The sequence below is a fragment of the Polistes canadensis genome, unplaced genomic scaffold, assembly GCF_001313835.1.
Source record: "Polistes canadensis isolate GaletaPanama2010 unplaced genomic scaffold, ASM131383v1 scaffold_41, whole genome shotgun sequence".
NCBI classification, from domain to species: Eukaryota; Metazoa; Arthropoda; class Insecta; order Hymenoptera; family Vespidae; genus Polistes; species Polistes canadensis.
Window position 1 is genome coordinate 480,831 of NW_014569588.1, and position 16,961 is coordinate 497,791.

Sequence of the window (16,961 nt, forward strand, 5' to 3'; positions counted from 1 at the left end):
TTTATTCATTTATTATTTTTTTCTTATTTCTTTAGTTAACAACTTTTTTCTTCGGGAGGGGGCAGGGCGACGAAGAATGTGAAATCTAAAGAAAGTAATAGTCGAGATTGATGGAAAGAATTTTGTTAAAGTCTTACGAGAATGAACGTTAATTTATTTTGCAATAGATTTTTTATTCGTATTTTATTAAAATTCACTTTATCACATTATCATATTAAAATGATCACACACAGGTTTCTTCGCTACAAAGTTATTATACGTATTAAGTTTTATAATATATTCGTACGCTATGTATACGAAATTACAGTATTTGTAAAATATTCGAAATTCACAACGTTCCAATTTAATTTCACATGTTCTTGCCGATTTGAATTAAATGATCGCAGAACATTATCGGGTTCACTTAATTTTCGAAACATCGAAATAAATTCACTTTTCGCTCACTCGTATTTTAATAGAGTACCCGAGTAAATTACTTTCAGTTATGCGTTACTTCGAGGATTTTTCGTTTCGGTAGGAAATCAGAAGTAATCAGAAATTCGGGAAGCGTGTCAGTTGAATTTCATGTTGGAAGATCGACGGGATGTGCGGAACCAATGTACCGAGCGGTCAGTCGTTTTGCGAGCTACTGACCACTTGCAGTTGCATCCAATGCACGAGGTGCATTCACACACGCGCGCGTGCACGATCGTCGGTCCGTCGGGGTGGGGCCAAATCGCACGCGAACACCTTTCTGGAATTGGATTTTTATGTATGGTCAAACGTGTCTCTTCAAGCTGATCGATCATTCTTTCACATCTCTCGTGTGAACATTAACAAAATAAAAAGAAAAAATAATATTCAGAATTAAAGATATGCAGTATTGTTTTTTGTTTCTATAAGCACTCGACTATTTAATTTTATTCTTGTTGTATTAAATGTTCTCTGCGATTTCGATAAGCACGCGTTTCTTTTTTTTTTTGGTGATCGAAGCTCCGTGACAGTTTCCTAACAACTAATGGACCTCACCCCTTTAGCTAGCAAAGTAATTCTTCCCTCTCCTTCTTACTTGCTCTTTCTCTTTCTTTTTCTCTCTCGCTTTCTCTCATCTACAGCCCCGCTTTCCGAGCCGTCCGAACAAAGGCTTCGAATAAATACAAATAGCGCTTTCGAACAATGGCTATCAAGGTCTCCGCCTATAACGTTGTCTATCTCGTTGGGTTCTCTATCTCGTTCTTTCCGTGTTACTTTTTTACTCGATATCGATCTTTTTTGGGAGACGGGACTATATCGAGGTAGGCCTATGAACCAAAAAGGAATACCTGCTGCGAATCGGTCTTCGCGCTATAATTGGCTTTACTAACGACGTATCACGGCATCCGTTTCTATCTGATTAGCATAGTCGATTCAAGATCTTTTTTGTCACGCGCATAATCCTAAAGTTTGCGCTTCGAAAGGGTTCACAGTAAAGCTTTACGATTATATATATTTATATAATGTGTACATATATATATATATATATATAACTCTTGTGATGTGTCGTTTTCAAAATTGAATATCAATTTTTTCTACAATTTCGTCGAGGTTAATGCAATCACGAGCGTGACCATTTCTCTCTCTCTCTCCCTCTTTCTCTTTCTCTTACTATTGTTTTTCTTTGGAGCAAGAGTTTTTTTTATTTTTCTCTTTTATGCAAATCGGATACGGGTATGGGATTACGGTAGCAGGGTAGCAGGCTGTGCTTTTGCCAGTCAGCCCTGGTTTTGAATAATTCTTTTGCGACCCATTCGAACGGTGTTAGTTGGGTGAGTGAAATTCGAACGGTCGTATAAGGGCGATGAAAACGAAGAAGAGTAAGGCCGATGAAAAGCGATATTTACTTTCGTTTGTGGTCACAATGTTGTTAGCCGTGTTACCATGCTATCTTAACAATTAATTTTTTTACCCAGGTTTCATTTTATAAATAGATATCTCGTTAGCAGTTGAAACATCTTATCGTTGAAAGTGAATGTATACAAAGAGTACTTTCTCTGCTTAGAGAAAAAGAGATTGTGCAGAAATAAAAAGAATAAGACCGAGATTTTATAAGGAATCGTTAAGATTTGAAACATGATTTCTTATATAAATTTAGAGACTGTCAAAGTCGAAGGGTTTTAATACGAGGTCAATGGTACTCGAAGAAAGACTCGAAACTCGGACGAACGATGGGTCTGTTGACCTCGAAGTTTTTTTTACTGGAGGAACTGTAATCGGACCACCCTGTCATTAGCATACAAAAGATTCGCTCTCGGTGGAGTGCGCCTTGCGGTGGTTAACGACAGTCATTACCAGAGACTGCCAGCTCGTAAACTTTTCTCCTGGTCCTTCAAAATTCGTCCCTCCTTCTTGCGAGCGTACTTCCGCATTCACCTTGCTCGTTTAAACATTTATTTGTATTCGCTATTGCCTCGTTCCTTAAAGGTGTGTTAGGGCGAACGGCCCTAAATGTGTAAGTAATTGTACACACGTCGCAGAGCTGCATACTACTGTGATGTACGTTTCGTTTAAGAACGAAATTCTTTTCGAGAATACGAGCTAAATTATGAGCCCTTAACGACGAATACAAAATTCGTAACACGTGCACTTAACTATTCTTCCTCTCAAATCGTTTTTCTTTACAAACGAACTAGTTACGATCGAATAATATTGAAAGGGATTTCGGTGAAATACCTTGATAGGTCTACGACTACAGATCGTAACACATGATGATTGTCCAGTCCTTTAAAAGTCGAGCTTCAAAGAGAACGAGTTTTTTTTCCTTGTGAACATGGAAACGCTTTGGCGATCCAATAGAACGATGCGAGGCTCTCTTTCATATCCGCTTCCGTTCTCACAGAACGGCCAACGCAAGAAAAAAAAGAAGAAATAAAAAAAGAAAGAAAGAAGACAAAGATATATCCGTCAGTGTTTTCGAGCTTCGTACGATCCCGTCGACAATGAACACGCTAAGCAAGACGAGGTGGTACGGCCGTCTTGAGAAAAGTCTCGCCAGGAAATGCTATCGCCTTGATGAAGAAGGAAACGTCTCTCCTTTTTTTGCGTCTCGCGTTCCTTTTTGTCGTCGGCGGGTGAAAGGGTAGCTAGACGATGACAACGTAGGGAGAAGGAGAGAGAAAGAGAGAGAATGGGAGCAAAGAACGTGGCAAAGAAGAAGAAGGAGAGGATGAAGGTCGTCGACGACGTGTGGGAAACTAGCCCACGGTATGCAAATCCAAGGAGTTGTGAAGCAAGCGAAAGGCTAGGGGCAAAGAGAAAGAGAGAAAGACTCAATGCAAAAAAACACCAACATTCACATTGGCATTGTGCTCGGCTCCCATAATGGGACAGTGGCACCGATCTTATGTAAATCGAGCCAGAGATCAAAGACTCCTTCCTTACGGAAGCTTGCTCTGCAGATGCATACTGTCTTCCGTAATTTCCAATTCCGACCTTTCTTATTCGTTTACTCGAATCGTTCTCGCATGTGCACACTAAGGCGCATTGGTCATATCTCTTTTTCTTTTTTTTATAGTTTTTGTAGGAAAACTTTATTCTTTATTTATCATTAATGTTACAAATTAATGTTTGTAATATATAATGTGGTATGGACATAATAGTTTATCATTAATTACTTTTTTCATAATTTTCTTGAATATCTACGGGGGATTTGATGTGTTTAACAAGTTGATTTAGAACTGACACTTGAATTGTATCGATGTCTTCTAATGGACAATAGTCGTCTTCGACAGATCTGTAAATAAAATAACACTTTTGGTTAAGATTTTTAAAATGAACAGTATTTGGTATATGAAGTCTCTAAGTCAAAAACATTAAGTTCATTTTGTTATTTTTGGAGAAAATAATTTGTCTTTAGTATTACGAGCGTGAAATGAACTTGTGAATAAAAATTAAAATCGCCCCTTGTACCGATGATCATAATACAACTCGTTAAAATAAACCACTCGTGTTTTTACGTCGTTTTCACTTTCACTTTTTGTCTCCCGTCTGGTTTAATCGGTCCTTGGCAAAACTGTGAGAGAAACTCGGAGCTGTCCAGAGGCGACATCCGGCGGCGTTTCCGCGTCTCTCCCGGAAGCTTGAAGTGTTAAAGGGCGAGGGATTGGAAGTGGGCCGAGTGGGTGAATCGATTTTTTTTTCCTACCATCTCTGAAAATGAGGGTGATATTTCTCTAATTTCAACGCGAGATGGCACCCAAGTATCCATTTATGGTAGTATTCTCTCTCAAACTTCATTTTATTTATTGATTAATTGTAATTTTTTGTTAACACTATTATTTCGTTCCGACTTTAATTTTATATTCCATTGATATTAAAAATTAATGATACCGATTCTTCTTCGTCGGTCTATGCGTAGAAAAGAAATTAAAAAAGTTGAGATAGATTTATATAGACGTCATAGAATATGAGATGTTTTACCAATTAGATATACGTTTTTTTTTAATTTATTATTTATAGAAGAATAAATAAAGATTCACGATAATTGATACATACAAAGATGAAAATTGCATATTAACATGGAATATATTTATGCATATCATTGTATCTTGTTCTAACTGTTCGGATCATTTAGAAGTGTGTAGATTTCTTTAAGAAAAGCCATAATTAGCGCCTAAAAAAGCGATTTCAAGAAGAGAGACATCTGTCGACCAATTCTGAAAGGTTCAAGGTCTGATTTTGTGCACCCCTATAAAGCCCTCACCCTACCTTCGAAGAAGGTGGGGCTTGATGGTAGTCTAACGTCTATGTACCCACCCTTCGGACGGCCCTTCCATACCCACCATTTGTGTAACCTCCCTTTTCTCTTTTTCTAACCCTCCCAGATTCTTCTTCCGTACCATCTGCAACGTCGAAATCCACGTAGAAAGAATGGTGCGAGGAATTCAATTTGGCACTCTTTAAAAATATTCGACAGCCGAAATTTTTTAACCACTTTTTTTTGAAAATTACGCCTAATCGAGATCAAGAATAAATTCTTGCATTGGCATAAAAGAATAAAATCTTTTATTTTTATTCTTATCACAAATTGAAAATCGATATTGTATTTGATTATTTTTAATTGATTTGTTTTCTTACCTCGAAATAGTAACGATGGTTGGCTCTCCTGGTATAGCCTCTAAGAAGTTTGTAAATGTTATGTTTATCAGACGTTGGAGATCGTGTGGCGCAGTAACGTGATGTGGTAGTTCGGTGTCATCTATAGTGCAACCAGCATCGTGTATTAAATTCCAATTGATTTCTGTATCTTTGTATGCTTTTGTTACTTGCTCGTAAATGAGATTTACAGCTTCATATCTGCAATGAAAAATAAAAAATTGTAAGGTAATTAAATAGAGAGTGAATGAGCTTTATTTCAATAAATATATTTAAGTAATTTGTACTTTGTTAAAATACAGCAATGTTTTACATTTCCAGCTTGTAAACGTCATCACGGGGATATTAATATAATGTTTTATAATATATAAAGGGGGAAATAAGGAGATAGAGAAAGAGAAAAAAACGATATAAAGTTGAAATGTATGAACGATAACATGGGACTGCGAAAGTCCTGTGAAGCATTTCCTGAAAGCACGCGAACAAAGTTAACACAAACACGAGGCCGGTTCCGGGTGCTTGTAATTTGTATCGTTTCTTTTCCCTCCCTTTCTATCCTATCACTTTTTCTTTCTCCCTTTCGAGGCTCTCTTACGTACTTATACCATCCTCCGCTTTTATCTTTATCTGATCACAACTTTTCCATGTTCTCTCTGCAGCTGTGGGTACTTCCGTGCATTTATATTGCCCCACTAATAACAAAAATATTCAACGTAATGATCGAGTTATGTTTTTCGTTAGTTGTATACAAGCTATTGAGAGTCATTAAGTATGATTCATTTTAAAAATAAATCGGATCGAATTTAAAAGACGATGGAGAAACGAATTTGATCAATTAAAAAGAAAGAAAAAAAGCAGAAGAAGAAGAAAAAGAAGAAGAAGAAAAGAAATTTCTTTGATGATTCCGTGATGTTTATTATCGACACCCTTCGAAATAATTGGACTTGGAATACTCGAAATATCGAATTAAGCAGAAGAAAAAGAACCAGGTGCCATCGTGGAAGCACAGCGGTCTTCGTTCGCTAACGCGTTAACTGTTTATAAGAGGAGACCATCCTCTTCTTTTTGCCCTCTTTTCCTTCGGTGAATATTAATTATTCTCTTGGAAGAGAGCACCTGCCTTCGTCTTCGAGGTGGACGTAATACCTACGGATATGTCTACGTGTATATTGTATATGGATCACGACTCATGATTCTCACCACAGATTATTCTAACAGTTGTGCAAGGAACTTAGTAACGATCGCTCTCAGGGATAGGAAACCGGTCTCGCTGCTTATTCGACCTGTTATTTTTGAGACGTTTCGTGCCGCTTGTGCTACCGATGCACCTTGTCGCAGAAAATAACTACTCATTTTTGAAGATCCTTTTTAGGAAATCGGAACCATCTATATAGGCTCGTTAAGGGGATCTAGTTATACCTGCGACCTAACGATACCTACTTGAAAATTCCTTATTTAACGAAACAGTCAAGACTAACTCGGATTATCGGTAGCAACAAGATTTGAGTGAACATCATTTCGAAAAGCATGTTTCTCATCGTGCACGTGTTTTAATCCTAATTAAATATGGCCCTGAAGAAGATAGAAAGATATTGAACGGTTAACATTTTTTGCACTTATCCCGAAAGGCAGATGTCAGGATGAAATCTTTTTCATTCTTTTGCCTTAACAAATCTCGACATCGTAATTCATAATTTTCCTACTGTAACCGGTTCTGTCCTTCTCTTTCAACCTTTTTTTTTCTGATACGTTAACAACGAATACGGAGTAGAAAAATGTATAAGTTCTATAGACTCATGCATATGTTACTTACACATTCGTAAGGAAGAAAGAGGAAGAGAGAGACAAAGACAGAAAGAGAATTAGGAGAAGAGAGGAAGAGAGATGAAGTTGGTCCATGTCGCTCGGCGAATGAATTACGAACAATGGCGGGCAACGTTAAAAAAATAAAGGAAAGAGAACGGCAGGAAAGAGGAGGGGGCCCTCATTAGGAAGTGCGCCCCCTGTGTATTTGTCGATAAGGGGACCTATATGCAAATGGCGTCCCTCGTTGAGAGGCGGAAGAAAAAGTTTCTCTCCCTTTCCTTTCCTCCGACAATCTCTCTCTCTCTCTCTCTCCCTCTTTCTTTCTCTTTTTCTCTTTCTCTTTTTCTCTTTCGACTACTCTTTCTCTTTCTCTTGGTGCAGGAATAATACTCTACGATGGCATGGCAACGTAGAAAAAGGAGGGTATAATGTATCGTAATCAGATGATCAATTATTGAGAGCACGGCAAAAAAACAACGAGGGTTGACATACGACTGACAGGATAGGAACGTATCCGGATATGCTAGGGGAGCTCCTTCCATTTCTCTCACGATTTGCTTAAGGGGGTTCTCCTTGCTTTGAACTCTCGTTTGAATCTAGCTTTGAGAAATTTTTGTCTCGATCAAATGATAAATTTATAATCGATCGACGTATTTTTGATTATGAGTACTTTTTGTTCTTGTTCTTTTGAACTCTCTTTTAAATCTAGTTTTGAGAAATCTTTTATTTTGAGATAAAACGATAAATTTATTATCATTGGAAATATTGTATTACGAATATTTTTTTTTTCCAAACGGTAAAGCGAGTATTTTTGTAAAAGAAAACACAAGTGTCTGGAATTGAAATCATTTATTAAATTGAGGATTTTAAAAAGGGTAGGTAATAACATCTTGCGGTTTGTTAGCTCTTCGGCTCTCACGGCGGAGTCGTTTAAACCGATGAGAAGTCGTGCCGACGAAAAAGTAAACACCCGTTGTATGAAGAGGTTCGAGCGAAGCATTAACAAGATATCCTGCATTGAAAACGTATCGTTTTTTTTTCATCCTTCATGCCAGGTCTTCTTTTATACCGTAACTATGCATACTTTTTGATGTATACACACTGACAGTGCAAGGACAATGCACCGATATCGAGTTACTAATTTGAGTAAAGGGTGCTCATTGGAACGAGATGACGGATACAATGGGAGTTAGACTTTTGAAATTTTATCAATACCACATTTCGTTATTATACATAATTTATATGAGCATAACGAGAATGTTTCTTATATCTCGTGAGACCATAATATAAATTTTTGTAACTTCGAAAGCTTACTTTTTGAAAATTTCATTTATATCATGATAATTAATAAACTTTTAAAAATTCTTTATAAAGATCAAATGAAAACGTTAATAATAGGAATTTAGAAAAAGTCTATACATAGCGATCTACGGAAGCAAATAATCAGTTAATAGACTAAAGTATCTGTCCAATGTGTTTTTTTCTCTAATTCTCTGTCATTACGTTCATTTAGAACACAGTTTTTCAAATATGCGAGCAGGTAATGAGAACCGTTTGAACTGGCAATGGCTAATGATAGGTATATCTTGTTAATCAGAAAAATACGACTAATAAAAGATATACATTTTTCACGAGGGACGTCAAATGCATCGATCAATTGGTATTGAGAATCGAAAAATAGAAAGAACATCGAGTTGGGTTGGGTATCGGTCGATGTACCTGTTCCTAGGCACGTGGCATCGAAAACACGACGATTTGCCACGTACAAGTTGCAGGTAGTCCGGATGTGTTTAGGGTTGCAGCAGGTATGGTATATGGTCGCGATACACTGAAGGGTGGCTAAAGCCAATCAATAGATATTCATCCCTCATCGAACGTGTGATAGCATTATTGATACACGATGCATTCAGTCGCACCCCGAAAGATGCAGGTTGCACTGTTGCCATTGATACACCGTATCAAACTGGAAAGAGAAATTTTCATTAATAAATTATTACTACTGGGAATATTTTCTTTTCCATTTTTTATTATTGAATATTTTATTATTGAATATTTTTATTATTGAATATTTTATTATTGAATATTTTTATTATTGAATATTTTTATTATTTTAGTCAGTTATAATTGTGGTGTGTGTAGAGAAACGAGCAAATAGAAAAAATAGTCGAGTACCTAGATAACTAATTCTATTTGTATGTAATGACTGATATCAAGCATTTAATTAATTAACAGTCGAGCCACGAAAATGAGCGTGTTCGGGTTAGAGAAGTCGTCGTGCATGAAAACAAGTTGTCGGTTGAGATAGCGAAAGGAGAGAGGGAAAAAACGCGCGCTATGGGGTTACCTATGCACGTCCCACTGAGCGAAAATTTGCATGCGCGTTCCGGACTTAATTAGGTTACACGCGAAACGGGTTGAAGTTCACACGCTTCATTAGACATTCCGAAGGGTTGCCACGTTTTGATGTACGCCTTTACCTTGTCTGCCCTTTCTTCCTTTCTTTTTCTTTATTTTGCATTTCGCTGCGTCCTACATACCCTCTCACGCTCTATTTTTGCTACTCTTCGCCTTAGATGATCTTCTCGGAGGAAACAATTGTTTTTTAATGTAACGTTTTATTTTCTCACAAGTATCTTTCAAGTTTGCCAAAGTTCGATTATTGATTTTTATACATAGACATGTTATTACGTTGCTTTATTTATCCAAACAATCTTATTTATACATTTTTTAACAATAACGTTATGTTGGATATAAACCTTCAACCTTTTCAAAACTTGTGACTTTCGGTAAAGTTTCAGTGGTAGTATTTTAATAACTCAAGCAGACTTCTCGTTTCGTTAACAAGTTATAATTCTGAACGATTGATCGCTTATTTTTTCTGTTCTTGCGATAAGATCTACTTCCATTTTTTATTCTTTTTTTTCTCGTTTTCGTCGATAAGTTGACCGCAGAAACTGTTAATAATGTATTATGCTTTTAAGCCGTCGACTCTCGAACTCTCCGATCGTTGAGGTAAAGGGAGGTAAAGAATTCAATTCATCGTTTTGTTCGTTTTATAATTTCGTTGAGTGTCGTGGTCGAGAGTTGATTGGGAAAAAAAAAGAAAAAGACAGAAAACGTAGAACGTCCATTAAAAAGATAATTAGCGAAATAGATCTAGAAATTCTATGGCGTACGGAGAATAAATTAATGTAATTATCACTCGAGAATCGATGGATATTTGTGAAACGAAACGAATAATTAGAGTTCTCGTTCAACAAATTTTCTTTTCACTGGATAAAAAGAAAAACTGAAGATTTTGAATGACATTTTTATTTTGTTTCTCACGCATCACGTTGAGAAATATACTGGATAATAATTGTTAAAAATAATTTCCTGTACGAGCGGATCGGCAACGTACCTCTTATTAACATTCCAATTAACTCACCTTCTTCTCACCGTATTCCTAAACTCGTTTTCTAAGCGAACGGTATTAATCTCTGCGGGCGGCTGGCTTTAATATGCTAAACACTTTGTCAGTTTACCCTTCAGATACGCACACATAAATGCGAACTTGTAAACGATGCTTCTTACGAATAATTATTATAGATTAACTCGAAATATTTCAATAATATAGTTTAAATAAATATTTGTAGCATGCTAAAAATGTTGGAATAAACGAGTATGAATGTATGCGAGTGAGAGAATCGATTAGCGTGTGTGTAAGAAAGACTTATGTATTGATGCATGATCGGTTTGCGAAAGATCACGCCACATAAGTGATAAATCAGGAAAAACGATAAAAAACTTTGAAAGCTGTAATGTAGTAGATGATGGTTGTTAGAGGGGTATTGTAGACGTTAGTGATTAGACGAATACAATTGAAGTTTGACAATAGAAGTAGATGTTAGGCGAAAGTAGACGAATCTAGAAAAGTGTAGACAAACAGATGTTAGACGTATAGAAGAATACACGATAGACGAATAAACGGCAGCAGAGTAGAAGAAACGAAGAAGTGAAGAAAGAAGAGGAGACGATCGAATCATAGACGAAAGACGCGACGAAAAGTAAATACTACGAACAGACGATTAAACGATACGAAGAACGATCGAGGACGAGTTTACTATTACTTTTCCCTGCTGTTATTAACCTCTGTATAATTATTATAATTTCATTATATCCATGTAAAATATACTTCATATCTGAACGATTTTTTATTAGTATAATTTTAGATATTATGATTATTTAAATCCTTTGTGTGCAAAGAGATGTGTTGCACGGAGTATAAAATAAAAAAGAGTAACCGTTGTCACTATTTTGTTCTATTGTGATACATTTTTTTTTAATATTCAAATCCCGCCTTTGGTACATTCGAATGTGGAATTGGAACGTTCTTCTTTCGTAGATCATCCGATGGCAACGTGATCTCGCAAGAATTAACGAGCTCTCGTACGAATAGAGATGGGCGCGCTCGTATAAGTGTATACGTGAGACAAGATAGAGTAAAGAAAAGAAAGGACAAGAGAGAGAGAGAGAGAGAGAAGAATTTGTTCGAAGGGTCTCGTCTTTCGTTCTTTTTTCGTAGATGTAGTATTCCGTTTAGATTCTCAGACACGGGCGTGAGTAAGTATGCAAATGAAATAACGAGGGAGCTCGGGGACGTGGTTAAATCGTGCTCGTGTCTTGCCAACTTGCTTTTCAACGATTATAAATCAAGTACAAGCAAACGAATGCAAAGTAATTTTGTTAGGTTGACATTAAACAATTATTAGATGTGATAGATTTATTTTTATATAATATACGTTCCTCTTTTACATTATCTTTATAAATAATTTCTTGTTATAGATATATTTTTTCGAAATAAATCTCTATTGTAAAATCATTTATAAGAAAAACAATTAAAAGGATCGAGGATGGGTGAAGCATATTTTTTGGGAGGGCAGCACTGGTAAAGGTGAGTTCTTGAAAGGATCCATTACGCGTGAGCCGAACCCGAAAGGAGAAAAAACGACACATTGTGATGGTATGTATGCGTATGGGGTCGTACCACGTACCGTAAGACTAGAACAAAAGGTCGTGATAAAAACTGGGCATGAATCCAGGCCTCGGTAGTCGACAACGAGAAGGAGAGGAACAGGAGGGAGAAGTGGGTCAGCGGGGGCCTTGTGTTCTCACAAACTTGCCTCTACAGCTTCAGTCAACAACGTGCATATTCGCTACACGTTTGCTTGTTCGTTTCTCCGTTCACTTTTATCTCTACCGTCAAATGTGAAGTCAAAAAATGGCTTAGACGAAATCAGAAGGTTTAACACATTTTCTTCTGGGATATTCGGCGAATATATTTTACTCAAGACGTTTTCAGTTCTTGTGTTATCGTGAAAATGATCGTAGAGAAATATTTTTTCTGAAAAATACTCCGATCATTTGTCGACGGTTAGAAAACAGAGAAGAGAAGGTCTAAAAAAAAGGCTTTGTTCCAGACTTTGTTCCGAAACGTGGTCCATTTCCGTGCTCAAGCTTTAATTCGACCTAATTTTTTTTGCTCTCTTGAAAAATACAAAGCTAAGTGAGACAATCGAAGAACGTATGTTGAATGGTATAAAGGAAATTTTTTGCGCGCCTTTTGCACGCACGGACACAGTTCAAGGACTCAAGCCATTTCGAAAGGAGAAGCAGAGAGTGCCGAATATTAAGAACCGGAATTATCCCACCCCTCCGCACTCTTCTTATATTTATAAGCGTTTCTTCTACCTTCCTTTCGGAGCAAGCAGTTTTTAAGCGAGCGCCGGTCGATTCACTCCTTTTACGTGCAGACGAAGCTTCGAGCAAAATCGATCTTCGCATTTAAAGAAGACCGCGGTGTTATCCTCAAAGTTACGAACTTGGTTGGATTTAGCTGGAAAGCCACGAAGAAATTTCGACTTTGTTCGGCTTTGGTAACGAGTCTGGGATCGAGCCGATATCGAGGACAATTTTATTGGCGAGGGTGTTTTAAAGATGGCCGTTTCTATAGCAATGGCCGGTGATATCGTGGGGATGTGGAGCATTGGGGCATTGGCAAACAATACTTTTTTCCGCATGCAGTTGGCGTAGGGGTTCTCGTATGGCCGCTTAAAATGGAGAAAATGATGATGATTACTTTAGATTCTTTGAACGAGTGGATCTCGTATCTTCGTAACCATGGATTGACAGTCGTGCTACGAACTTTGATATCATAGATGTGGAAACAAAGAAAAAAAAATGCCTATGGCGCCAATGAGTTTCGAACCACAGGGTGCTTTGAAAACGATGAAAAAGCTTCTTGCGTCGTTGTCAGACTCTGTCGGTTTCATCCCTTCACTCCCCACCCCCAAGATCCTATACTTTTTACTCTACCGAAGAACCTGCACCCTCGCCCTATCCATCTTAATATTATTATTTCATTCCGCGAGGCCGTTTTTCAGGGCCTCCTTCCTCTCTTCCACCTACAACATTGGCCCTTTTCCTCTTTCGACCTAATCGTGCGAGCTTTCCTTCCCTTTAGCACTGAGAATCATCTTTTGTCCTTTTCTTTTTCTCATCACCCACGTAGATCTCCTCTTCCTCTTCTGTCACTGGCACCCTCTACTTCCTACAACACCATCACTTACGGATCAATAGGGTATGGAAGATAAACGCACCTAGATGGATCTCGGAGGGGATGTGACCGAGCAGAGTGAAAGAAAGAGAGAAAAAAAGAGAGATAAAACAAGGAGGAAACGAGCAAGAGGAAGAAAATGTCAGAATGATAGCCACATCATATTTTCCCAAGAATTTCCTTCCTACTTATATTTGTTCAATTTTCATGTCTATCTATAGTGTCCGTAGATTTTTATGTTGAAATGATGATACGTGTGAAAAAAATATATATTTGAAGCATATTTTTCGTCACTATCCAAAGTGTCTCGTGCAGAAACGAAGGGGAAGACGGAGGGACATTTACCGTCGCTTCTTTTATCGAAGGATGAGATGGAAGGCGGGCTTACTTTTTTTCTTTCTTCCTTTTATTTCCTCTCTCTTTCTCTTTCTTTCTTTCTTTCTTTCTTTCTTTCTTTCTTTCTTTTTTTCTCTCTTTTTCTCTCGCTCTCTTTTGGAAGGGGGAAATCGTTAGGAAAGCGACATGCAAATTCGTTTGAAAGTTTCGTGCACCTTTTCCCACTTCCACTACCCTCTGGGCATGAAGAGCGGGACAAGGGTAGGCTGTGAGTTTTCATAAGAGATAAAGAAGTAGAGAAAAAGAAAGAAAAAAAGGAAAGAAAAAAGGGAAGAAGAGGGAACGGAAGAGGAAGAAGAAGAATAACAACAAAGGTCATCGCAAATATTTCCCGCTCTTGTCTTCTTATTTTTTATTTGCTCGAAATCGTAGCATATTCAAAAAAGAACAAATTATCAAAGAAAACAACGAAAATTAGAGAATGATTTTATGCAAGACAAGGATAGCAAGACTTTATACGAGAGATAAAATGTTATGAAGAATGCGGTTTCTCAATCTCCAGAGAAATTGCGAATTTACTATTCGAATTCTTTCTTGCATTAGTGAAGATAAAAGAAAAAAAATGTTATCTGAATTTGCAACGATGTTACACAATCATTGGGTAAAATACTCGGATGAAATAATTTTTGTTGTGTTCCAAATGTTCGAGCTCAGTGCGTTCGAACGTAATTTTTTGAAAAAGACATTTTTTACATTAGACTTTTATTCGTTGCTTTGACAATAACAGTGAAATAATTATACAAAATTTAGAGATCATGTCTGTCTGAACGAGTAACATATTTTCATCCTCGTTTAGAAGGATTATCGCGTTCGCGTCGTATTCATTAACATTTGGAGGAAGAATTCAGAAAATTCGATGAAAAGGTTTTCACCGTGCTCTAGATACGCGAAATTTCTATATGTTCATAAATTTCAATTGAATATTTTCGTGATCGTGTAATGCTTTTAAAAGGAGGATTTGTAGTAACTTTGCCGAAAATGGTAGGTAAAATAGAAAAAAAATGAAAAAAAGGACGAAAGCATAGGAGAGTGAAAAAAAATGTCGATTCGGTTGGTTTCGGATCACTGCAATCGCTTCCCTTTTAGCTCTCCTTTCCTTTTTTTTATCGTCCGCGTGCCGTCGATGTAGGGGCGAATAGCAATATACGAAGAGAGCGAAGCCAAGCCCGTTTAATATCGCAGATCGAGGCACAAATGAATATTCATTAAACACATTTTTCCGATTTTAATTACATCCCCTAAGCGGATCTGGCCTGGGCTTACGCAGCGTTTCCCCCACTATTTTTTCCTTCTTCCTGCGTTTTCCTCCTCTCCTCTCGCGCGTAACCCTCCTCCTTCTCCTCCACATCGGAGGAGATTTCTCTTTCTCCTTTCTACTTTCTCTTTCTTCATATCCTCGTCGTCCGCATTCTGCGTGCTCTTTAATGAAATCCCCGCGGACGCCATTATTAATATCACCGGTCTTATCTGTGAACGCAATAAAGAATTACTTTGTTATTAATTCCAATGTCCGTCTCTCCTTTTTCCTATCATCGAATAAAATTGAAATGCCGGATCGGATCGGATCGAAAGACCCGTCTCGATTTGATGAGATACTTCTTGGCTAAGCCTACGGTATCCGTCTCAATTGAATTTAAAGACTGCCAAGAGGATGTTTGTGGCGGGAGCGTGTCACTTCGATGACGGATACAAATTTTATGTAGTCTTTTAATAGACTGGAAGAAGCAATTATTTTAGTTGACAATAATCTCTTTCTCTCTCTCTCTCTCTCTCTCTCTCTCTCTCCCTTATTCACTCGCATAATCTGCCATGGAATATAAAAATATGGATAAATTATTTTAACGCATCTAGACTGTTTTGCATTTGAACATTTTTCGATGAACTCTTTTAACTTTTCTCTACCCCTCTCTACTCTCTTTTTCTTTCCTCTTTTTACCAGCCGCACCTCTCTCCCGCATATCCCCAAATTTTTCTTTGTATCGCGTCTGGCCTGCTTGGCCTCACCCTTACGCACACACATGACGTGATGGCGAATGGCGAATCGTGCACGCATGCGCTCGATATGATATTTCCTTTCTCGCGACGTACGTCTCACCCCCTCGACACCAGCAGCCCCCACCCACCTGGTTCTGGAAGACGATGGGTGGTTTGGCGATGGTGGTAGAGTAGCGGGTACGGCTCGACAAAGTAAGGGTGTTGCTAAGGGCAACGCTAACGAGCTCCATGAGCGACGTCAGACAGGGCAACACACTCCCATAGCACTATCGCCTCTTCCCTCCCTTCCTCCTGCTGAGCGTCACGACAAACCCTCCTTCTCTCTTTTTCTATCTCCCTCTCTCTCTCTCTCTCTCTTTCTCTCTCTTTCTACATTTTCCACCTCCTACAAACTTGCTTATGTATAAATACATCCCCTTACGCCGTTAGCAACCTCGATATGCGATGTCGCGATGTCGAGAAGTTCTCGGCCTACCCTTACGAAGAAAGGCCCTTTAGACATAGAAAGCTGCGAATATAGTGCCCTTATCCATCTTTCGTCTTTATCCACGTGATTCTATATATCCCTTCGATTCCAACTCACCTTTCATCTTCCTCCATTTATTTTCATTTACCATCTAATCCATCACGTTCTATCCATCCCGTTATATACTTTCAGAAAAACATTTTTATACGTTAATACGGATGGATTTGATATCTTACAAATTAATATTATTTATATTAATAGAATAAGAATTTTTGTCTTATACTAGAAGACGTTTAAAAAGTTTTGTCTTTTCAGAAAGCCTTTTACAATACGGTGGTAAGGGATTGCTCGGTGTGGAGGGTGAATCACCGGGAGTTTATTGGCCACGACATTCTGTGGCGGAGGACTCGTCGGGGCGGGAAAGCAATTACGTAATCAAGTAATTAGTCCCTGACCTCGGGTAACAGGTTCCGCCTTGCTATTCAACCGACCTGACTTCCTCTCGAGACTCTTTCGATTTTTTTTTCTACTTTGGTATGGATCTTTTGAAGGGAAACTCGAAATGATGGTCTTATATTTGTTTAATCACTATTA

At 37.9% G+C, this 16,961-nt stretch overlaps 1 protein-coding gene and 1 long non-coding RNA gene across 2 annotated transcripts in view; both read right to left on the reverse strand.

Moving 5' to 3' along the window:
* Positions 1-611: 611 nt before the first annotated feature.
* Positions 612-1,269, reverse strand: LOC106784829. Its single transcript, XR_001381457.1, has 2 exons — positions 1,009-1,269; positions 612-733 (listed from the first exon to the last, which is right to left on the reverse strand). It is a non-coding gene; the product is annotated as an uncharacterized LOC106784829 (long non-coding RNA).
* A 2,301-nt stretch (positions 1,270-3,570) lies between these two features.
* Positions 3,571-16,961, reverse strand: part of LOC106784821 (UPF0489 protein C5orf22 homolog) — a 435,726-nt gene continuing 422,335 nt past the window's right edge. The window contains exons 7-8 of the mRNA XM_014744760.1: positions 5,092-5,310; positions 3,571-3,748 (exon numbers count right to left, since the gene is read on the reverse strand). Coding sequence (XP_014600246.1) covers positions 3,622-3,748; positions 5,092-5,310 — 346 coding nt within the window. The 3' untranslated portion in view covers positions 3,571-3,621. The remainder of the gene's footprint in view (positions 3,749-5,091; positions 5,311-16,961) is intronic.